The sequence below is a fragment of the Biomphalaria glabrata genome, chromosome 17, assembly GCF_947242115.1.
Source record: "Biomphalaria glabrata chromosome 17, xgBioGlab47.1, whole genome shotgun sequence".
NCBI lineage: Eukaryota > Metazoa > Mollusca > Gastropoda > Planorbidae > Biomphalaria > Biomphalaria glabrata.
Window position 1 is genome coordinate 24903482 of NC_074727.1, and position 25961 is coordinate 24929442.

The window sequence follows — 25961 nt, forward strand, 5'->3', positions numbered from 1 at the left end:
CTGGCCAGCTTTCTTAGTAACGCTAACTTCTCCGAGGCTTTTCTTTCAACTTCCTGGACATGCTGGAGTATTGTCAGCTTTCTATCCAGGGTCACCCCTAGATATGTTGGCGTGTTTTCACGTTGGAGTCGCAGCCCACCGAGTTAATGGAGCCTTAATAATGTCGATCCCTAGGCTGAAAAGGGACCAGGTCGTTTTTGGCAATGTTTATCAAAATCTGCCATTTGTCGCAATACGAGGAGATGGTTTGGAGGTCTGCTTGAAGTGCCGCCTGAATTTGGTCGGCTTTCTTCTCGGTTGACCAGAAGACAATGTCATCCGCATAAAGCAGTTTTTTTTGGACCGCAGTGAGCTGGGTAAATCATTAAGAAAGGCCATGAAAAGTGTACACGACAGGGCGGAGCCCTGAGGCAGGCCATTGAGTTGTTGTTTTGGCTTGATAAGGGAGTGCTGGTATTTTGTACGTGTGCTCCTCCCAGACAGAAAGGATTGTATCCAATTGTATATCTTGCCCCACACACCCATGGCTCTTAGCTTAAGATAGAGGCCTTGCTTCCACACACGGTCGTAAGCCTGTTTTAGGTCTATGAACACTGCATATTTGCTTTCGGACCTCTGGAACCCGTCGGCCAGCTCCTGTGCAAATGTTGTGACCTGGTCGATCGGGCTCAAGCCTGCCCTAAAGCCGGCCTGCTCTGGCGCCAGGATACCGCACTCTCAAAGGACCAAACTAGCCGCTCGTTAACCATTCGCTCAGCAACTTTGCCAAGAGTTGAGGTTAGTGAAATGGGTCTGTTGGACTCCACGTTAGTCGCGTCTTTTCCCTACTTAAGGACTGGCACAATGATAGTACTCTGCCCAGGTTCGATTCATAAACTCCAGGAGTTTACCTCTTGCAATACCATCTCAGGGTTAACCTTGTCTGGCCCCGGAGATTTTTGGTTTTTACACTTAGCTATCGCTATGTCCAGCTCAGCACGACAGAAGGGTGCGTTGCACGTTGCTTGGCTTTCAGGCTCATCTGGCTCCCTTTCCAGTCTTTTACGTTCTTTGTTGAGGGCTTTGGACTTGTCTTCTTTTCAGGCTTGCTGATTTTAGCAAAATGTCGATTCAACAAGCCGGCCATTTTGGTTACCGTTGAGACGGGCCCTCTGAATGACAATAGAGGGGCAGCCGTTCGCTCAGGGTTTCGCAGAAGACGCCAGGCTTTCGAGGAGTCCCTAAGATCCACCCCGGCGCAGGCAGCGTTCCAATGGTCCGACCAGACGCGTCGGGCCAGTTCACTCGTGGCTCTACAGAGCCGATTGTACTCCCGCCGGATTTCAGGGGTACCCATCCGTTCAGGAAGCCTCCGGGCTCGCTTACGTCTCAGGACCAGCTTATTCAATTCCTGAGACCACACGCGTTTCTTCCTTACGCCAGGATAAGTCCGCGGGACAAACCTCTTGGCCGCACCCAACATAGCTGCTGTTATAACGCCTATATATGATATCGACGTCCCTCTCCTCCACTGCTAAATTCATTAAGGCAGCGTCGACTGCTGCCTCGTAGGCTGGCAGTTCGCCTTGGTGTAACTCCACTTCCGCGGAATTTTTGGAGTTACACCACTGGCCTCTGAGAGGTCAATTGTGACCAATATGGGCCTATGGTCGCTTCCAATGTCGTCCAGGACTGTGAATTGTGTGTGGGATTCTAAATTTGCTGTTATTAAAGTGAGGTCAGGTCTATATTGGCTGCCATTTCCAGTATGGTATAGAGTTGGGGGAGTATGTTTGTTTTGCCGACAGAACAAATTAGAGTTATTTAGGAGTTCATGGATTTTATGTCCCGACGAGTCGGTTGAATCATAGCCCCACTGCTGAGACTTAGCGTTAAAGTCTCCTGCGATGACGTTGTGAGTATTGATATTAGTACAGTCATATTCGAGACTAATTTCGTGCTGGTGGGGGGGGGGTACAGATTAGTTACCGTGAGTTTACGCCCGAGTTTATGTACCCCAAGGGTGATGGCGTCGGTACGCCCGTGCACTCGTGTACCGGGGACTTGTGTAGCAACCAGGTTGTTGCGTACGTAGGTTATGAGCCCCCGGCAGTCTGTGCACTTGCACTTAAATGCAGTATAACCGGTGATACTGGCATTGCGTTTGCCAGTTAGTGTCTCTTGTAATAATGCCACATCTATTGCCCTCTCGTGGAGGAGTTTTGAGAGCTCTAACATCTTGGGTATTACCCCACAGATGTTTATTTGTAAAGTCAGGAGGGACCTAGTGTTTATGGGCTTAGTCCCTGGGGTGGGTTGGATCCCACTAGTGTCAGTTTGGGTTGTTTGAGAGCCGGGGGCTCTTGTCACTATTTTGCTTCCAGTCATATAAGCCTGCTGTGTATCTGAGTCGGCAGGAGGTTGTGGCAGACTTCCATCAACCTTGTTCGAATCGGACTTCCGAAGGAGGTACGAATGCAGTGTTCGTTGAGAAGAGGGCTTTGGTGGAGGAATTTTAGCTAATTTTTCACGACCTGACAAATTCCCCCTCATCGAGGTCGTGGGGCGACTAGTAGTGGACTTTTCGTGCCCTGGCCTGACGCCCACTACCCGGGGCACGAAGCCTGTTCGGATCTGCTCGTGCCCGCTTTTTTCCGTGTCTGTATCTATCATTGTTGTATGGTTGGAGGCCTTAGTTACTGCTCTAATGCAGCAGCGTGCATGGCTTATACTTGTGTCGCCACAAAGGACAAGGCAGAAACCTGCCCAAGCAATCACCACCACAGTTTGGCATATAAGTTTCCTGATATGCAGGAGTGGGGCGGTGCGCGTTTCTTGACATTCCCAGTATTGGAACTACCATTTGTCGCGGCGAATTCCTCCACTAGCGCACCAGGGACGGGCTAGTTAGAGCCTAGATAGTGGACCAGTCCGCCCGACGCAGCCCGCTAAGGCCGCGCCAGTCAATCCAGTCTTTGTCCAAAGAGAGACCCGCGAATCAGCCGAGTCCCAGGAGAACCCGACCAACCCTCGAGTTGGTGTCCAGCGCTATCCGCTTTTCGGAGATCCCGTTAGGTCTCTTACTCACCGTTGCCCCTGGGCCCCACAAAGGGGGGGGGGGCTGGACATAACCCCTTTATGTTCCTTTTACACTTGCCGGCTGCTCATTTATCAGCGGCAAGCAACCAGTACCATTGGCCACTCCAGGAGAGCGGAGTGTTAACGCGGCGACGACGATGAGGTGGTACTGGAACTCCGCGCATTGACAGTGGCAGATCTTTATAGAGCTAGCTTGCCACCCAATGCGCCGATTTAAGTAAATAAAGTGGTGAGCATCGTCAAAGCCTCCTGGAGAAGACTTATGATATAATCTGCTAAGTATCTCGTTATAACTAAAAAAAAAAAATAAAGACCTTTTCCTAAAGTCGATTTTTATTTAAAGTATTTCCTTTTCAAATTATCCTTGCAGGCGTGGTCAGTATTGGTTGCTTGTCTTGTGTGGTCAGTGTAGGTTGCTTGTCTTGTGTGGTCAGTATTGGTTGCTTGTCTTGTGCTATGTTTATGACTGTTCATAGCGACACAAGACGAAACTGGACCTCCTGTGTTTGATTTTAATGGAAGAAACTAGCAGACAAGAAAGACTTCCACTTCAACTAAATGTAGCCAAGGGCCAGATTTGTCTCAACTATCTGTCCCACTAGCTGGCAGCAGATGGTCCCTGAATGAGATGCACTCTTGCGATCACGAGACTATTATATACGAACGTAAAACGTAATATAGGCCCCGGCGGACAACGGCTTTGTCTGTATATACTGTGCTAAAATATGTAGGTTGCAACTGGGTTTGCGAAAAAGAAGAGGGGAAAAAACAACAAATATATATTTTAAGAATTTTTACAGAACATAAATTTAGGATGGATAACTATTCTGATCAATGGTATGTAGGAGTAATACACCGATTATGTACCTTGACATTTTTTTAGATGCGATACGACACTAACGATGGTGTGTATGAAAGTCAGCGGTTCTCAGCCGTTTTAGTCCCGCGACCCGTTTTTGCGATTGCCTACTATGCGGCGATCCACAACCGTAAAATCATCTGTGTTTTTGCTAACGTAAAAAACACGTCATCATTTATTTGCCAGAGCTGTAGGTTTAGTCACAAATTTGCTATAGATTTCTTTATGACTTTCAATTGCGTATTCGCCATATTTATGTTTTAATCTTGTGCAGTAATTTCAAAAGCCTGACAAAGCCTAGAGGTCGGGCAACTGTATACTACGTTGCTACAAAATTGTTAAGACAATTTTTGATAGAAGCCAACTTCAATGCAAAGGTAGGTCTTGTCTCTGTTTAGCCAGATCATGAACTGTAAATCAGTCTTTGCAACTATTGCAAGATCAGAACGAATGTCCACTTCTGCATCAAATCTTCGTCGGTATTTAACAAGTTGGAAAATCCTGTTTCGCAAAAGTGTTGGACATTTAAGTCATTTAAGATGACAAAGATGTCAACGAGTAAACCAGGAAGTAGTTTCTGTAGTTCACTTTCAAAGGTCATCGCCAACTTCAAGATGCCTCCCTAGACAACTGTGGTTGTTATCTTCTTAAGAACAAAGATAAAACGTGACAACCATCTCTTCCATTGATTCATTCTTAGCTACGAACTTCTCAGACTTCCAGTTTGAAGATCGTATTCTCGATCCCTGAGCCCCACTCACGTTCTCGGTCATCGCCAACACTTCAAGATGCCGCTCCTTAGCCACCTTGGGTCTGGAGGAAAAGCTGACCTGAAAAGAACAGATGTAGGACAAAGAGACGGGGCGGGTGGTGAATTTGACAGTTCCCTTCTTTATGTAGCAACAAAGTTCTGTCTTCCAAAAGGCCGGAGTAGCTTATTTTAGACATAATGTTCTGTTCATATAGCTTATTTTAGACATACTGTTCTGTTCATATAGCTTATTTTAGACATACTGTTCTGTTCATATAGCTTATTTTAGACATACTGTTCTGTTCATATAGCTTATTTTATACATACTGTTCTGTTCATATAGCTTATTTTATACATACTGTTCTGTTCATATAGCTTATTTTAGACATATGTTCTGTTCATATAGCTTATTTTAGACATACTGTTCTGTTCATATAGCTTATTTTATACATACTGTTCTGTTCATATAGCTTATTTTATACATACTGTTCTGTTCATATAGCTTATTTTATACATACTGTTCTGTTCATATAGCTTATTTTATACATACTGTTCTGTTCATATAGCTTATTTTATACATACTGTTCTGTTCATATAGCTTATTTTATACATACTGTTCTGTTCATATAGCTTATTTTATACTAATTGTTCAGTTGTTTGGTTTGGACATTTAAGGACTCGCGGATATCAGTTGTTTGTTCAACTACATATCCACTCAACTAGATTACCAACCACCAACAACACTAGGCAATGTCTCAAGTAGCAATAACACCGCAAAAAAAATAAAAAAATTGAATGATAGTTGATGTTTAAGGCCTACTTATTACTTAACTTATTAACTTAAATCTACTAATCCCATCTATCTATAATATCGATATATTTAATTCTCTTCTTCCCTTAGCAGTTTGGACGAGAAGAATAAGTAAAGGAAAGATCACTGTCTTATTTGTGAGGATAGTCACCCCACGAAAAAAAATTATCTTCAACTCTGAAGGAACATCCGAAACATGTAAAACATTTTACAAACACTAAATAGCAGCGCCGGACTTCACCATTGTGACCGAGAAGTCATGGAAAGAGAACAAGTAATCTACTATATATATATATAGCAGGGCCGGACTTAACCATTGTGGGGCCCTATGCGAAACGGATTTCGCGGCGCCAAGTTTGGGTAGGGAAGCGGATAATAAATAAAATTTAAGAGTTTGTATTAGAAAATAAATTCGTCTATGCATTTTATTCATTTTTTACTACGTATATAATTACTTTACAAGCCTTGAGTCATACAGTATATCATAAATTTTGTTTCCTACATAGATCACGCTAAATAGCAAGAATTACCAAATGTCTCTATCTTTGAGAATTGTTGACCTCAAGTAATTCTTTATTAGTTTGAGGCGCGAGAAGCTTCTTTCACTAGATTACACAATTACGGCTGATGCATAATGCCGCTGTAAGATTGGCGTTTTCCATATTAAATGACACACCCCAAAATGAAAATATTTGTGAATATATTTCCGTATATTTTAAGGACTTTTTCGTATATTTTGCGATTTCTTGAAATTTCCAGCAGCTCCTGGTAAATCGACAGAATAGCGCGGGAAATCTGTTTTAAGTTATAAAATGGTTTAATTTAATAATTTATACACCTTGAATTACAGCGGGTCCTATGAAAGTGCGGGGCCCACTGCTGTCGCATAGGTTGCAGTGGCCTAAGGCCGTCCCTGCAAAAATAGCGGCGTATGCTACGCCGCCGGTCGATTAGTGTAGATCTATATAAATATTCTTATAGAAATGCAATTAAGATCTACCGAATAGTGTTACACAACAAACTAACCTGTTTTTTTTTATGTTTGATACTTTCTGTGTACAGCAGCACTTACCTAAACAAATTGTATATAAAAATCGAATATATATATATATATATATATATATATATATATATATATATATATATATATATATATAGTACAATATCTCGGTCTGTGGTTTTATATTATGTATATTATAGTATATAACTATATATTATAGAACTTTCCAAACTTCATTTATAGAAAAATATTTTTTTTACTTGAAGCAACATAGCCCGTTGTACAAGTTAGCATTGCCCGCTGGCCAAATGGGTAACATCGTTGGTTTAGGCAGCTGACTATGTTCGATACCCAGTTTGAACCAAATATATTTTTTTTAATTATTTCTTTTTATTTTAAGTTGTATAATCGAGGTATTTTTTTTTTTAATATTTAAAAAATGTTTTGCTTGTAACTAAATAATCGTTCTATACGGTGTATAAAGGAAGTATTGTCGTTAAAAAAAACTGTCAGGAATGAGTTCTGGTCAGCCTGGGTCTCCTGTTTACTGTAGAGGAGAAGGGGGGCAATTCAGGTGGTTGATTTCAAAACTGTTATTGTTTTGGGTTGTTTTTATTTGGTGAGATGTTTTGTTGAACAATGTAACTCATGATAAGGCAGTGTGTTTTTGTTCCTAGTCCAGGACAGTTGGACTTTTTGGATATATATAGTCTAAGTGTAGACTCTAACTATTTTTCTGTATTATAGTGAAAATAAGGTAATTAAACATGTTATATGTCGGTAAAGTGGCATTCTGAATCTTATTTTGTCATTGTACGTGTCATTATGGTATTGTCCAGGACTTGGGTACATTTAGCATGACACATACATATATTAGAGAGAAAATGAGTCTTGACATTTTTGGGGGCCTGTCCGGGGCAATGGAGACCAATAACTCGTTGACATCAGGGGCGCCCTAAAAAAACGAAATTCAAAATCTCGTTCTTTACGACGTGTCAACGAGTTATTGGTCTCCATTGCCCACGGTTCGGGACGTTGCAGATCAGTGTTGAGGCCTACTATGACGAATAGTCTAGGTCAGCGGTTCTCAACCTTTTAAGTTCGGCGAGCCCTTTTTAGAATCCCCCCACTCTGCCGTGACCCCCCCCAACAGCAATAGAAGAATAGATACAAAAAAATACATATTTTCGATGGTCTTTGGCGACCCCTGGCAAATCGTCAATGGACCCCTAAGTGGAGTCGCGACCCACAGGTTGAGATCCCCTGGTCTAGGTTAATGTCGCTTGCGACCGATCTCAGAGGAAAGTGCTTGCCGCCCTATGCGGAGAACAGCGAGGAAAGATCTAAGTAAGACTATCATACTTTTGAACCCTGGCCCACGAGTACCGAGTACCGTGTTACGCCTCTGCAAAAATAATTGCAAGGCATTGACAAAAAAAAATATTAAATAGTTAGAGTCTACACTTAGACTATATATATCCAAAAAGTCCAACTGTCCTGGACTAGGAACAAAAACACACTGCCTTATCATGAGTTACATTGTTCAACAAAACATCTCACCAAATAAAAACAACCCAAAACAATAACAGTTTTGAAATCAACCACCTGAATTGCCCCCCTTCTCCTCTACAGTAAACAGGAGACCCAGGCTGACCAGAATTCAGTCCTGACAACTGCTTTTTTTGTTTTTGTTTTTCTTGTTTAAAAAGTACTTTTTCATGCAAAATGGCTTGATTTGTTTTTGTTATGCTCAATCTAAGGAAGGAGGCTCACTGTCTTATTCTTGACCTCATGCCCACGAGCACTGAGTGCATTACAATACACAATAGGAAAATAGCCGTTTATTAAACTATATGAGATCTATATGTTCATATCACAAGGTCCTCAGTGCTAGCAAAGACCTTCCTTCAAGGAACAGTACCAGGAAAAAGAATAGGATGAATTGAGGAAGACGGTCGGCAGGTTATGTGTGGTGCCCCAAGGGTTACACGGCGCAAGAAAAAGGGAAAAACAGTATGACCATAACGTTTTAGTTTGCATTTTAGGACAATGGTCAGCAGGTCATCGTGGTCCCAACAGCCTCTGTTTGTGTTGCGGTATTTGTTGGTGATATCTAGTTGTCTCTCTATAGCATGTTACTTCCGAAGCTAGGAGTTAGCGTCAAAGATTCGCAAGTATACAAGAAATGACCAGGGGATAAAGTGACCAGGGTCACCACAGGAATGTGGCCATGACCAAAAGGCGAATCAGTCTGATTTTAGAGTCGAGATATATGCCTTTGTCTTTCCAGATTGTTTTGAGCTTACTAGGTCTGGACTGTGCAATTCTGGCCAGTAGTTCAGGTTTGGTTCCTAAAACTAAAACAATAGTTCCTAGATACTCAAAACTACTGACACTGGCCAGTAGTTTTTTTCTTCCAATACTGATGTCAATTTTAAAGCCATGTTGACCATTTGTCATAATGTTGTCTTAATTCAGCATTAATTTGCATACCATAGGATTGTTGATTTCAAGAAGGCTTTCGAACATTTGTGGCATGGGGTACTCTAGGCGTAAATAAAAATTTTAGATTAAAATTTTAATATTTAAAAAAAGCAGGCCACTAGGGCAGTGTACTTCACAATAACATTTGGGACTGATTAAAACCCACAGTTGAAGTAAGACAAGGCTGCCCACTTTCCCCCAACACTTTTCAATATCTGCCTCTTGAAGGTTAGGATGATACTGTAAGCAGTGGAGGACGAAGAATTATTAACTTGCGCGTTTCCGGATGACTGTATGGTCTGGCAGGAACAGAGGAAGAGTTCGCTGACCTGGTGATACACATAAACAAGACTTCTGCATCATATGGTACACAAATCAATGCCTCAAAATACACATAGACCAGCTGTACGACGTGTCATTGTTTAGATTTCCCTTAAAATGTCACTGCTGATACTTGCTTTAAGTTGCATCATTACTTAGACTTGTTTTACTGGTAGTGTATGAGGTGATCGTTCGAAAAAGAAACAAATTACATTGTACAAATATTCGAAACAACTTAACACAATTTTTTTTTAACATTTCATTTATTTGTCATCATTAACTCGTATAATAATTTATTTTATTTACCCTACAAATCAATATTATATATACATATATATAACATCTAATGCAAGGAATGTCAACAAGCCAATGAAGAGAGAAAGAAAAAAATTGTGTGATTGAAAGACATTTTGATATTCATTAACAAGTCACACTTCTTCCCTTTCACTCAACAAAACCATTTACGTGGACAAAAACTACCGTAGCTTAAAAAACTAAGTCACAAGTTTAAAAACCTAGAATGCATTTACTACAGATCTTGAAAACTATATAAATCATATTTTAAAGCACAATTTAAAGAAGTAATGGCTACATTTCCAATCTTCTCTTATCTTATTCACTCATTCACTGACTTCCCTTTCGCTAGCTCTTGTCGTGGACTACATACTACGAAACTTGAACCTGTTATTAGTTGCCTTAGGTGTAGAAAAACTAAGATACTTTCATGATTGAAACCGCAACGGATAAATTGATCAAAATTTACTACACAATTTCTAACCAATTGTTTTTTTAAGCCGATATATCGAAAAGTATAAGATTTAACTTCCAACTTTTTAAAAAACTATTTTTATGCATAGATTTCCTTTCTACTCATTGGCACAAAACTTTCCATTGTAGACATTGAATGAAATAATCTTCTTTTTTTTTTTGTTATATGAAGCCGCAATTGACTTCTTAGGTGTCTTTGTGAGTCAAAATGTATTGAAACAAATGAAATCTAAGTATAACTCTATTATTTTTGTGTTGAAAGATAATAGCATTCTTATGTAAAAGCGCTAGGACGCCAGAGTGATAAAAATAAAAAGGGATCCGACAAAAAGCAACATAGCTAATATATAAAGTAGAATGTACGGAGTATGTCTCTATGTATGTCCCGCATAGAAATAAAAACCGGATGACCAATCTTGATAAATGTTCATTGGATCATGGCGGAGACCGTAGTGTTAAATCTTCCTCCCACAATCGAAACATTTGAACTTTGTCGGGTCAATCAGTTTTCATAGTATTTTATATTAGTTATCAATAATTGGCTAAACTGATAAACCAATTTTCAAACTCTCCATTCATTTTAGTGGCGAAAACAAAATGTGACATAGGGCCCACATAGATCTAAATCCAATCTACTAGATCAGTCATTCCCAAACTAAGGCCCGCAGGCCGCAGGTCCTATCCAGCTAGTAATACTTTTAAATTGAATTAAGAAGCCGATGAGAAGTCAGTGATTGTAAAATTAATGTTTTAGGACTGGTGACGGGGAGAGAAGTGATACTAGAATTCTCAGGCCAGAAGTTAGTTTCTGTGTGTGGGAGGTCGGTATAAGCGACCTTTTTTTTTTGGTGGGGGGGGGTGAAGTGTTCGAATAGGAAGTGGGAAGTGTTCGACCAAAATAGTATAAGTCTATAAGAGCGTTCGATGTGCAGGATGCAATAATAAAAAAAAGGACACTGACTGAAAAGCATCAGAAAGCATTCAAATATTTCAATACGGAGCTGAACTGTTCAAGAATACTCGGCGATTATATGTTGGATTGATTCATCTCTTGTCAGGCTCAATGAAAAATTGCGCAAAGTTTTAACTTGATCCGAGAATAGGAAATGGGAGAAAAAAAAAGTTCAAACTTTTTACTAGACAGACAGATGGAAAGACAGACAGACTGAGCACATGCTAAAAAATATCATAACAGTCAATGAAATAATTCGAGTATTCGAATATTCGAACTGAAAAGTCAGAAAATATGAATAAGACAATGTGTAAAGGCTGGAAGCTTGGGGAGAGAAGTGACACTCGAAGTGACCGGCCAGTCCTATTTGACGTTAGAGATACAAGAATTTGAGGGCTTAAGGAATGTATGGGGCCATCATGAGGAAGCTTTAAGTTGCGGGCCTTATTATTATTGTTGCTATCCTAAAGGAAAAAAAGGAGGGGTTCATTGCAAAATTAACAAATCAAAGGGTGTAGCCGGTGGGTAATGCTAGTATACATGTATAGTACAAAATCGTTTTCCTTATGTAAAATGAGTGTGTGAAAAACAGCTTTTATAAATTGTGTATACATTAATAAAACATATAATTACTTTGAAAACGTATATTAATATTTATGGAATAAAAACGTGTTCAACAGAGAACAAAACGTTTGCAATTACAGATACATTTTACACCTATGCACAGTTATTAGACATTCAATGTGCCTTCGTTTCGTGTTGGAATGTCTAATTCCCTTCATCATTACATTATGGATTTGGACAAAAAGTGTTTTTTTAAATGAAACAACGCTCCCACTTAATATCACACCCTCTTTCTTTATACCCACCCTCTTTCTTTATACCACACCCTCTTTCTTGATACCACACCCTCTTTATACCGCAACCACTTTAAACCACACCCTTTTTAGACTACAACCACTTTCTTTATAGCACACCCTTTTTATATTACGCCTTCTTTATAGCACACACTTTTTATATCACGCCTTCTTTATAGCACACTCATTTTATATCACGCCTTCTTTATAGCACGCCCTTTTTATATCACGCCTTCTTTATAGCATATCCACTTTCTTTATTTACTCTTTTTTGATGTATACCAAACCCTCTTTTTACCAAACCCAGGAGCTTTCTGATAATACTTTCTCTTTCTGTTGTGTCACCATTTACAATGCATTTAATACGAATAATATATACAATCATTGTATGAATGAGTGAGCTATATATTTAAGATTTACGATAATTACAAGCAAAATACAAAAACAGTACTTTAAAAAAAAACATAGCTGATATTAAGTGTATCAATTAGTTTGAATCAGTCATGTAATTAAATTTGTAATCAACCGCAGACGACAATGTATAAAGGGGACTAATTCAGCTTATACCACCATTTCAGTCAAGTACTTTTTCTTTCCCTTGTTTGAGATACCAAACAAAGTAATTTATTACCAATAGTTAATTATCTAATTGGTATTTTTAAAATTGATTCTTGTGTTGTCAGGTAAAAGAAATAATTGTGCAAAATTTCAACTTAATCCGAAATTGGGTGTCGGAGAAATAACGTGTACAAACTTTTGGCCAGGCAGATACACAGACAGAGTGAGTTGATTTAAGCTTTGTAACAACTAACCCTAACGCTTATACAATGTAACCACTAAGCTTTTACGAATTAGTTTTCATACAAGTCACATACAGACACTACGCTATTAGTGAGTTAACTGTAAAAATAATACATTATTATAATATAACGGAGGTAGTTTTTTTTTTCTGAGTCTGCCTTAATGTAAATTAACTTACAAATTATTAATAATTTTAACTAAAATCTTCTATTTCAATTCAAACATGCTCTACAGTAAATAAATATCGTATTTATTGACTTCAAATTATAATCTCAGTGGGCGCGAGTGAGATCACTGTAGAAGGCCTCAACACTGGCCCACAACGTCACAACCTGTGGGCAAGTTGAAGCAAGTCAACAAAACAAAAGTGTGACGTTAAGAAATTCGCCAAAAGGAACGTACCTCTTTCAGCTCCATGGGTCAGATGATGTAAAGTTCATCTGTTTGTATGGCCGACTGTCCAGCATAAAGACCAACCACCTTTACCTCCCCCTATTAGAGTTGGGTGGACTCATGGGCGATTTTAAAAATCCCGATGCTCAAAATACCAGTCACTACCAGAGATTCGATCTAGAGATTCTTCGGTGTGGATGCCAGTGCTTTATCACTCGGCCACTTTCGTATATATAAATAAAAATGTCGTAATGATAAAAACAAATGATATATTTAGTTTTCCGTTATTTATTTATGTATAACAAAATTTTGATATAACCATTAGGGTTGTAGCATTTACTTCAAAAGTCGGATTGATAATATCTGTTGTCTATCTAACGAAATGGAAAATAGGATCCTGCTATCCGACTTATCGAATAGCTGAGACATGGATTTCTTTTGAGACACTTTGTAGCTACCTGCATAGTATCATTTGTAAAGACAGTTACAAACAGAGGAAGAGGTTGATAAACCAAATAAAAGAAGCTTTCATTTAGCTAGAAAAAAATGAATCTTTAGCTCTGGAGAGCTCTACTCGACAACTAGGAAAATGTTTATCTTGACAAACATATTATAGTGATAGGCAAAACTAACTTTTTGAAGAAGTTTCAAAATTAACTTTTTGAAGAAGACTCAAAACTTACTTTTCTGAAGAAGACTCAAAACTAACTTTTTGAAGAATAATTCAAATTGACTTTTTGAAGAATACTCAAAACTGACTTTATAAAGAAAACTGACTTTAGGAAAGAACGAACATTTATCAGATGTTTCAGCAGTATTTTTATATCTGTCTCTACATCATCAGAAACAGCATTCTTCTAGAAAGGTCTAGCCTAATTGAAATTCAACGAGAAGGCCAGACAAGAACAAACACTCTGATCTAGTCGCCAATAAGCATGTCTAGACGAGCTCTTGAAGTAGAACTCACCAAATGTAATGGTCCAAGAAGCATTAAAAGACACAGGACTAAGACTAGGATGGCTGCCTGGTCGTGCGGTTTGCGCGCTGGACTGTCGTTCATATTTATAGATGGTCGAGGGTTCAAATCCTGCCCGCTCGCATCCCCCGTCGTCCTGCGGGAGGTTTGGATTAGGAAGTAAACTATCTTCAACTCTGAAGGAACATCCGAAACATGTAAAACATTTTACAAACATTTTACAAGATCATGGACCACAAGAAAGAAAGATACATCTATAAATAAAATGGATGTCTGTAAATTATGAAAATCGACAAACTTCTACTGTCTAAAGCTAACTCTAAGTTATTAGTCAAAGTACTGGAACACCCTAAAGTTGTGTTCACCTGTCAAGACAGACACTAAATTACCTTTAAGCTTCATTTACCTGTCAAGACACTAAAAGTACCGTTAATTTGTATTTACTTGTCAAGACACTTTTAAGTTGCTTTTATTTGCTAAAGCATAATTACCTACACTATTACTTCGTCAAGGCACGAAACAAATTGTGTTGAATTAAAGAAGGCACTAAATCATGTTTACTTTTGAAAACAACCGAACTGAAGTTGTTTATGCTTAAAGTCAAACTTGACTAAATAGAAATATCTTCGCGACAGAATTGAAGATTAAAGGCCTCGAGAATATATATCTGCCATATTCTAAATATCAAGTAAAACGAACATGTGTTGAGCTCTTTATGAATAGTGAAACTCTTCCAGCTTAGAAAAATTATCAGGAGAAAAGGAGGAGAGGCGGGCGGGACAAAAGAGAGGCAGGACAAGGAAGAGAGGCGGGCGGGACAAAAGAGAGGCAGGACAAAGAAGAAATGAAAAGACTAAAATGAAAGACTGGACAGCGTTACACCAAGGGAGAAAGCTTACAATGTCATGTAGCAAAAAGAAGAATAAAAAGGGTGGGACGGCAGATCACAAAGTTTCTCAGACTACAGGTAAAGGTGAGCAATTACTGTTGTATATAGTTAAATACTCAATTTTAAGATGGCACTTGAAATGAAGAATTATGTCGTAAACACAAACATGATAAAAGGCGATTTGTTTTTTTTTGTATCTTGAATATCACAGACATCTTGGTGTAAGTTTGTGGATATCTTTTAGGCACCTCAATAATCTCTCAAAATAATAGTGCAATAGATCGCTAAAAAATCAATTCAAACTGAATATTTAAATAGTAAAGCACAAATACTTCATATACATTTAACATCTATAAATTGCTTATAATTTCCAACAAATCAATTTGCCAGCATGGGGCTAGCGCTATTAGCAAGACTATCAACACCAAACAAACATCAACACTACTCGGTGCAAAAGTTTGGCTTTAAATTATTGATTGAATGTTTTTCTACTTATGCTTGTAACCAGCTTCCGTTGATTTGACCACCTACTATGAAAAAGGTCAGGGCTAATTGTTAGGATTGTTATTGCGTTGCTATGGAGTTTGCATAAAGTCATTGCTATCAAGATACAGCAGAGATGGACATCACATTGGCCGAGGATAACATCGTTGCAAGAGTTTGTTGGAACTGTTTTAGCACGGTAACCGGAAGTTCGAAAGGACTTAATACGGTCAAGCAGCACAGGTGACTTGTGCCAGACAGAAAGAACTTAATACGGTCAAGCAGCACAGGTGACTTGTGCCAGACAGAAAGGACTTAATACGGTCAAGCAGCACAGGTGACTTGTGCCAGACAGAAAGGATCAAGTAATTGGGCACATTTTTGCTCAGGGCATTGTTCTATAGGAGCCGCTACTTCACTAGACTCCGAGAGATCCCAGATGCTAACATGGTCATGAAAACCTCGAATCGGTGGAACACATCCTCAACGATTGCTTAGAATAAAAAAACTCAATATATTTGGTCTTGAGAACGACAAGACTGGTGCATGCTGGGGTCTTGGTCTGAATGGAGACAGGGACACTCAGAGGAGCACTGTCAGATACCTGCGCCGTGCTACTAAAGGTTAACCTCAGTACGGAGCTTTTGTGCCTGGGGGGCTTACAAATAGTTTATGTATTGAAATTTTTCAATTTTTTTTTTTTGAGTTGAATGAAAATAGTCCTATCTTCACATAGAGATAATACGCAACAATTGAGTTCTTATTATTCCAGTCTTGAACTGTTACTCTCTCTAATAAGCTGTGTTTTTTTTTTCCACGCCTGAGGCGTTTCTCCGGCATAGATAGGCGATAATTTACCTTTGGGTGGATGTCTTGGACATTTGCGATTTTTCGTTTTAAAGAAGATTATTACGCTCAAGTCTCGAACTCCGACAGAAAGGCACGCGCTGGCGACAGACAGGGTTCAAACCAGGACAGTCGTAACAACATTCCGAAGCGCATATTCACGATCAGGTCGTAAGACAAATATAAAGCAAACAAAATGAGCTACGAAGCGTTCGGTGATTCGTTGACTCTTTTTTGTCTGCGTAATGTGAAAAAAAAAAAACACAATGAAGTAAAGAAATATATCCTTACGCCATGCATAACATTATATCATTGTCTGATTGTTTAGAAAATAATCCGTTATTATAACACACTCCGGACTCCGGATGCATGTGTATTATAGGATTTTAGAAACTGGTTTATTGCTAATATCATTTCGTTTTTCAGAATTCACCTAAGTGATGGATTTAGGATTGTTTGCTTTTCGATAAAGCTAGACTTCTGTTATCAGTTTTCAACGCCGATCCACCCTGGTGGATAATAATCCCGATCGCTAAATCCAGATTGCAGTGGAGTGTTCTTTCTGATAAAATCTTTATAATAAATAGTGATCCCGTTAGCCAGCCAGGCGACCCACCAACCAAACGTTCCGCCTGTCAAGATCACGTGATCACAGCTGGACAAAATGGCGAAGTGGTTCCCAGCATTCCCTTCAGACAACATCTTAACGCTGCTGTCGTTCAAATTGTTCTTACACCAGGTCATGTCATCACTCGCCACCAGGAAAGTAATGTTTTGATTGGGTAGTAATGATCTTATTTTAGCGAAGGCTTTGACAAAATAGGACCCATCCGCAACTCCGTAGCCATATTTCTGACCTCCGGGTGAGACAAAGTCACCACGTCGAACGTGCACGCCGACTATCACGTGATTCTGTAGTTGTGATCTACAACTTGCAAGTACAGCGTCTGCTTCTTTCTGTATGGAAGGTACGAAAGTAAATTCCCGCCTAATTTCATCTTGAGCGTGCTGAAAATATCTCCAGCTTTGCAAATATCCAGTGACGATGAGGTTTCTGGGTGGGAGATTCATAAACTTTGAGTTGAATATAGCATAGGCTGACTCACTAATCACATTCCATCTGAAAAGAAAAGTACAATTATAATAAAAATTTCGCATTTTAAATTTTAAAATCACAAGTCATTAAAAGTTTACAAATCACTTCTGTGTCGAAATTATGGGTATATTTTTTTATGATCCTTCTCTCCGTCCGTCCGTCTGTGTGTGTGTCCGTGCTTCTGTCCAGATTAGATCGTAAAAACTAGAAAAGATATTTGAAATCCAATCTTTCAAAGTTCTGATGCCTGGCAATTGTTTTCTTTTAAGATCATCATTAATACTTAAAAAAGGGGGGGGTGGACACTATATTAATAAGAATAGGAACTATTCCGTATATTTTTAAAACACATTATCTCTCCCACACACAATCTAGGATTAAGCTGAAATTTTCAACACACACACACAAAAACACAAATATATATGGCCGGGGAGGGGGAGAGAAAAAATCCCCCCAAACCACCCACCCAAAAAAAATCTTGGCTACGGCCATGTACATACATATTTAAATACATATACATACATACGTACATATTTATTTTATTTATAGTCATACATATTTACATACATACTTATTTACATAGGGGTCGCGATCGTTGAGTGGTTAAGCGCTCGGCTTCCGAACCTGAGGTCCTGGGTTCGAATCTCGGTGAAGACTGGGATTTTAAATTTCGGAATTCTTAGGGCGTCCCCAAGTACACCCAAACTCTAATGGGTACCTAACTTTAGTTGGGGAAAGTGAAGGCGGTTGGGCGTTGTGCTAGTCACATGACACCCTGTTCGTTTACCGTTGGCCATAGAAACAGATGACCTTAACATCATCTGCCCCAAAGATTTTAAGGTTTTAGAGAGCAACTATATTTACATTCATACATATTTACATTCATACATATTTACATTCATACTTATCTTATCTTATCTTATATAATACAGACGTTACTTCAAAAAAGAAGATGATTACGTCCTACGCGTCATGCATTTAGTCATGCATATTAACCAATGACTTAAATTCTGCCAAGTCACTGGTTTTCCTGGCTAGCTCAGGCAACCCATTCCATGCTCTAATAGCACTAGGGAAGAAGGAGTATTTGTACAAATTTGTCCTAGCATATGGGATGAGGAATGTGCCTTTATCTTTGTGTCTTTCAGAGTATTTTATTAAATTTTGTTTTTGTATTTGAAGATTATGGTTCAGTGTTTTATGTATGATTGCTACTTTACTTTTGAGCCTTCTGTCCTGAAGGCTTTCTAAATTTAGTGATTTTACTAAAGGTGTTACTCTAGTCAAATGTGAATATTCGTTTGTTATGAATCTCACTGCTCTATTTTGTGTCTGTTCCAGTTTCTTAATGTTTTCTTGAGTTGAGGGGTCCCAAACGGAGGATGCATATTCTATTATTGGCCTAACCAAGGTTAAGTAACATTTTAGTTTTATGTTCTTATTTGATTTATAGAAATTTCTTTTAATAAATCCTAATGCTTTGTTTGATTTTTTTGTAGTTTCATCAATATGTGGATTCCATGATAGTTTTTCATTTATTATAACACCTAGGTATTTTGCGTTTTTAGTCTGTGATACTGGTTTGCCATAAATAAGATAAGTGGAATTAATTTGTTTTAGTTTTTTTGTTACTCTTAACAACTGACATTTTTCTGGGTGGAAAGACATGCTCCAATTTGATTCCCATTTCTGTAATTCATCTAATTCTCTTTGTAAAATATCTGTGTCTTGTGTTGTTTTTATTGTTCTATATATTATGCAATCGTCTGCAAATAATCTGACTTTTGTTCCTGAACTAATGCAATTTGGTAAATCATTTATGTAAATTAAAAATAGTAGTGGACCCAAGACTGTACCTTGAGGTACACCTGAGTTTACTGTTATCGGTGTTGATTTAGAGCCATTTATTATTACAGTTTGTTCTCTCCCTATCAGAAAGTCTTTAATCCACTGATGCAGTGGACCATTAATGCCGAAATATTTTAATTTTTTAAGCAAACTATGGTGGTGAACTTTGTCAAAAGCCTTAGAAAAATCTAGTAAGATAGCATCTATTTGTTCACTATTATCTAAACCTTTTGAAAAATCATCAATTAGTCCTATTAGTTGTGTTTCACATGATCTATATTTCCTAAAGCCATGTTGGTATGGTGTGAGGACATTATGTTTGTCTAAGTGGTTTATGATGTTGCTACATATTATGTGTTCTAGGATTTTACATGTGATGCTGGTAAGTGATACTGGTCTGTAGTTCCCTGGGTCAGATTTTTCTCCTTTTTTAAATAGGGGGGTGACATTAGCTTCTTTCCAGTCCTTTGGTACTCTGCCCTGGTTAAGTGAAGCCTGAAAGAGTATTTTGAACACTGGGGCTAGCTCATTACTTAGTTCTTTGAGTAATCTAGCTGGAATACCATCAGGTCCAGAAGCTTTATTTGGTTTGGTGTTGGCTAATAGTTTTTGAATTCCATTTTCTTGTACTACTATATCTTCTATGTTGTCTACTTGGTTCAAATTCAGTAATATGTCTTTGTCTCCTGGGGCTGAGAATGCTGATGCAAAGTATTTGTTTAGAATGTTTGCTTTAGTTTCATTATCATTATGTATTATGTTATGTTCATCTTTTAATGGCGCTACGCCTGTTGTTTCCATTTTCTTAGACTTAATGTATGACCATAGGTTTTTGTTGTTATCTTTAGATATTACATTGTTTATGTATTCACTCTGCAGCTGTCTGCTTACTTTTTGGGTTAAGTGTTTAATTTTTATATACTTTTTGTAAACTCTTTCTGCATTAGTTTCTTTAAATTTTCTATAGAGGTTTTCCTTCTGTTTACAAAGCTTCTTTAGTCTATTATTAAACCAGCATTTATTTATTTTGTTTGATGTGTATTTAGTTGGTATATGATTTTCTATTATGCTTTTAAGATGGTTTTTAATGAAATTCCAGAGGTCATCGACTGGTTGGTTAATGTCTTTTTCTAATAAGAATGTTTGTTGAAAGTTTAGTGCAGCTTGGTGTAGTTGTGTTAGGTTACATTTATTCCAGAGTAAGATTTTTCTTTTGGGTTTTGTATTGGCTACTGCTTTTATCTGACTGTGTATTTTTATGATCTCATGGTCTGATAGACCAGGGATAATTTCATAATCAACTACTAATCCAGGTCTGTTGGTTAAGAAGAGATCTAATGTGTTGTTTAATCTAGTTGGCTTTTTAATGATTTGATCTAAACTTAGGTTGTGTAAAGTTTCTATGAAAAGCTCATTTATGTCCTTAAGGTTTTGGTGTTTATCTATGGTTAGTGTTTTCCAATTTATATCAGGTAGGTTGAAATCACCCATTATCCAAAAAACTGCATTTTTATTTGTCTCTTTAAGTGTAGTAATCTGATTACATAGTTCCTGCATGTATTCTAAACTAGAATTTGGTGGTCTGTAAATGCTGCCTATTATTAGGGATGTTGAGGTGGTATTAATTTTACAAAATGTTGATTCTACATTTTTTGAGTTAGGTAAGGTAATTTCTTCTGCTATAAGAGTGTTTTTTATTGCTAAAAGAACTCCTCCATGATTATCAGCCCTATCTTTTCTAAAAATTTCATAATTACTATTGAAAATTTCTGCATTATAAATTTCAGGATGCAGCCAAGTTTCTGTTCCTGCAATTATGTCTGGTTTCTCACATTCTAATAAAATTTCTAAGTCTGCTGTTTTGTTCCTAATGCTTTGAAAATTTATAACTAAGGTTTTAAGGTATTTTGGTATTACTTCTTTAGTAGGTTTGTTTAGTGAGGCTGTTGTATTAATTTTAGTAGATTTAGGTTTAACAGGAGTGGATCTGGCTAGTGGTTGGTGAGTTTGGTTCGGGATGGTGTTTAGGATGTTGTATGGGTTAGAAGTGTCCGCATCAAAGGAATCAAACAGTCCTGATGTAAACTGAGGTAACCCACACGGTACACAGTGCCATGATGCGTCTTTGTTGCCTAAGGCATAATACACAGGTGTATTCATATGGAGACATGATGCATGGTACCATTCATCGCAGGTGTCACATTGAATGGCTTTCTGTTTCAGGGTGCATATTTTTTTGCAGATGTTGCATCTATCTTTAGATCTAGGCCCTGGATTTGACTCTGTGTGTGTGTATATATATACACATACATATTTACATACATACATATTTGCATTCATACATATTTACATACATACATATTTACATTCATACATATTTACATTCATACATATTTACATACATACATATTTACATTCATACATATTTACATTCATACATATTTACATACATACATATTTACATTCATACATATTTACATACATACATATTTACATACATACATATTTACATACATACATATTTACATACATACATATTTACATACATACATATTTACATTCATACATATTTACATTCATACATATTTACATACATACATATTTACATTCATACATATTTACATACATACATACATATTTACATTCATACATATTTACATACATACATACATATTAACATGTATACATATTTAAATAAGTACATATTTAAATACATACATATTTATATTCATATATATTTACATACATACATATTTACATACATACATATTTGCTTATGTACACAAAATCATAAAATATCTGTCACAAAATAGAGTGTCTACAAGATTTGTCAATCTTAAGAATGCCGGGCATTTTGTTTAACCTAGTACGTGACAAACGAAGCAGTAAGAAGATCTTAACATTAAGTTTAATTATTGACAATCTCTGAAAATAATCAGAATGAGGATCTGACTCAGAGTAGAACTATTGCAACAAGCATGTATACACAATTATATCTAGTGTTCGGTGGTGCTCTTGATTATCAAGTGTTTCGATGACTTCGATGACTTCACTTGACTTGGCAATACTTGAGGTATTTGTAATTACAAGACAGATTGAGCTGGCGTTGAATAGGCAACCAGCGACACACAACACGACTGACGTCAGCGGCTTTTGAATGAATTATTTAATTGGATCAAATTGGGAATCTGTTCAATGTCAAAGTCTCTGAAATAAAATAAGTGCGAAAATCCCAGCACAAAATAACACTTCCTTCTCGTGACAGTTTTGATTTTTTTTTTCACTATTTCCGCTACTTAATTTTAAATTTGACTACTTTCGTCACAAGGATATTAATTTTCCCATATCTATTAAAACATTTACGCGCCCAAGCAATATATTGTTAGGGCACGAAAGGCCACTGGCTGCACTTCGCCGACGTGGCTGCTATAATCAAGGTCTATCTGCTGACCAGACCAATGACTTCTCCAATACTTCTGGATGAAGGCGTCAGCAAGCTCAGGCGGGGTCGCCAGTTATTAGGCGCATCCGCGGTGTCTAATGCAAATAACCAAAGGAGCTAACACTCAATGAAATCCAATGACACCGGCGAAAGACCAAACCATGGATATAAGTTTGTTGAGAGACTGATACATGAACATGAAGTTTAATGGAAGGGAACAGTCGAATGTCAGCTAACTCTCTACGTTCAGAACAAGCTTCCTATCTCTAAGGCGTCCTGGAAGTAGTCTGTTTTCGTCGGCTGATATTTCGCGCTATCTAAAACCTATCCTTGTTTGTACGAGTCACGTCATTTCTCAAACTTCACTATTTCCGAAATAAATAATTAATTCCTAATCATAACACAACAATATATCATATGGGTGTTGATACGCTTAGTCTGTTTAGTGTAGAGATACATATTTAGATTCGTTAATGTCACCACAGTTAAATCCGTCTTAGTTTAATACATTCAAACTGTAAAAGGGTCAGATTCCTATCCGATACCATGATATATTGACATGCTTCCTCCACCCCCATAAACTATAGGCGAGGTGTGTGAAACGCAGAAGATGACATTTAACAGTGTACTCTTTATTTTCTCTGTTGTAGCGACTATAAATAAAATACATAATTTTTTTATGCACTTAAAATTATATCGATTTGTTTTCCTGTATAGCAGTTTCATTTTGATTTGGACAATAATATTAATTATGCAGTGTATATAGCATTAATTATTACGATAAGATAAGATAAGATCATTTTATTGATCCAATCAAATGGAAATTCAGTTTGACTACAATTGAGAATATCCACATCCGTGTGCCTCGTTATCAGGTCGCCTGCAACAAATTTAAATCCCAAATCTATTAGTCATAAAATAACTTTTTGTTCTTTACATAAAAAATATGTTTGAACACAAAGACTTATACGAAACATCGATATAGAGTACGCAATAAAGATGATCATAAATTAAGTGACTAAATTTTTTCATGCCGAAATTTCACGCGTCAAAACTGCTGCACAAAAATTGCTATCGCGCCAAAACGACTGCGCCAAAAACATCCAGCTTAGCTTTAATATTATGTAATACCATTATTTGTGAAGCATATCATGTGTTATCAAATGGTTCATTTGTTGAGAATGTTCATTCAAGTAGTATTAAAAAGAACATGAATTACTAATATTTAATTTCATAAGCAACAGTACTAGCAAGACATGCGACGTCTAAATTTGTACTAACTAGACACTACAGATCTATATACTTACTATATTAACTAAATAGAGACTGTGTCACTTACCCATCTGTGTTCATGTCTTTATTGAGGTTGGTAATCTGAAACGTCGTCACCAGATCTCCCCCGCTCTTTAATACAGGCACTCTGTTCTGCGCCCTGGCCAGGCCTACCATGGTAGCATAGATGAACATCTGGTTACCTAGGCGACCCATGAACCTAGTGGTCAGGTAGAGTGCCGATACGTTGGCCTGGGAGGTAGTAGATTGCTGAGTAGTTGTCGTAGTTGTGGTCGAAGAGGATTCAATAGCCAAGGAGATGGTTTGGTTTGGGGGTGAGCTTAGTAGCTTGAAGGTATTTTCCTTGTTGGCTGATGAATTGGTGTAGATATATATCTGACTGATACTTGAGTCTAACGTCGACATAAACGTCACAATCGGGTTATAGCTGTGAAATAAAAGTATTAAAGAAGCAAAAAGAACGTTAAAGTCTAACTTTAGGTTTCATCCAAACAGACACATTTGTAGTGACCAAGACAAAAAGTCATCAAAAAAAAAAATAAAAGAAACCGTTTTTCTAAAATGTTTCAAAAGTTGTAATAATAATAATTAAATTGATAATAATAATGATAATAATTATCATTTAATTGATAATAATAATGTAATAATTATCGTTTAATGTTATCGAAATGGCATAAGCTATGTTTATCACGCTCACATCTACAATATTTTAAGTTTTAGTATCACTGCCTGGTATGGCAATCTGAGCATTAAAAATAAAAATCATTGGCAAAAAACAACCCCATTTGGGCAGCTGTTTGAGACAAACATCCATAAAAAAAACTAAAAAGATTCTAGAAATAAAGAATCACCCTTTGTGTCAGGATTTTACCATCACAAAAGAGATACAAGACACCGATAGCAAAGGCAAACAGACACAAACACTCTTTTGTTCCCCTGGTGGTTAGATTATTAAAGCGAAACATTCTGATATAAATTTTTCAAATGTAAATTATGAGTGAGTCTGGTGTGAATTTACATTTTTTTAATAGTTATAATGTTTTGTTTAGTGTGTTGATGGTCTATTTTGTTGATGAGTATATATATGTTACTGGTGCATGCGAGTCCATATGACACAACAACAGAATGAATCAAGAATATACTTAATAACGCAGGCTGATAACTTTAACAATTTAATAAACAATAAAAAGGGCACAGTCCTCTGTCGTCGCTAGCCTAGCGTCGTCCTCTTAGGCGTCTTGTCCGTTATTCTTCTTGTTCATTATCCTACTCTGTTCTTACTCGTCACATTACTTAGGAAAAACCCGATTCACATCAACTTCTACGCATCTTGTGTCATTACATATTTCCTCCCCCCTTTATCAAAAAAAAAATTTTGTCAATTTTTTTTTTTCAGTCTAAAACACTATCCCTACTGTCATGTCTGTACAATATACATGGCCAAAATTTTGGGGAAAGACAAAACAAACATATATCTTGATCTTGATGGACATCATCATGTTTCCCATCTTCATCAGTTCCTGGTAAAATTGTCCATGTTCCTATGTCACAAAGTTCACACTGTAGTTGAATGTTGACACCAAGAAAACAATATGTACAGTTCCAATACAGTTATTGGTAAGAAAATATCCGGTATACAGTGTTCTAATCATCACTCATGTCATTGACGATGAAATAGTATAGTACAGTGTAATAGTTTCACCAACTAATAGTACTAAGTCCATCAAGACATGTATACAGTCCCCATACGACGATGCCTTTGTCGATTCCACAGACATAAAACAGTTTTTCAGAATAAATACACATGTATATAGTCCACATACGAAGATGCCTTTGCTGACTCCATAGGCATAAATCAGAGTTTTTCAGAGTAAATACTGTCATTGGCTATATGTTCATGGCTGGTCGCCTCACATCACACCAAACCCCTCCTGTCAGACAAAATGTAATATTTGTGTCAAAACAACTTTCCAAATTATTCTACCTAACTTTTTTGTTGGGTACCAATAAGTA

At 37.4% G+C, this 25961-nt stretch overlaps 1 protein-coding gene across 2 annotated transcripts in view; it reads right to left on the reverse strand.

Moving 5' to 3' along the window:
* Window positions 1-9546: 9546 nt before the first annotated feature.
* The window catches only part of LOC106050602 (galactoside alpha-(1,2)-fucosyltransferase 2-like), a 44312-nt gene continuing 27897 nt past the window's right edge, over window positions 9547-25961 (reverse strand). For both annotated transcript variants that reach the window (XM_056015071.1, XM_056015073.1), the window contains 2 exons: window positions 23995-24375; window positions 9547-17389 (listed from right to left, as the gene is read on the reverse strand). In XM_056015071.1, coding sequence (XP_055871046.1) covers window positions 16756-17389; window positions 23995-24375 — 1015 coding nt within the window. In that variant the 3' untranslated portion in view covers window positions 9547-16755. The remainder of the gene's footprint in view (window positions 17390-23994; window positions 24376-25961) is intronic.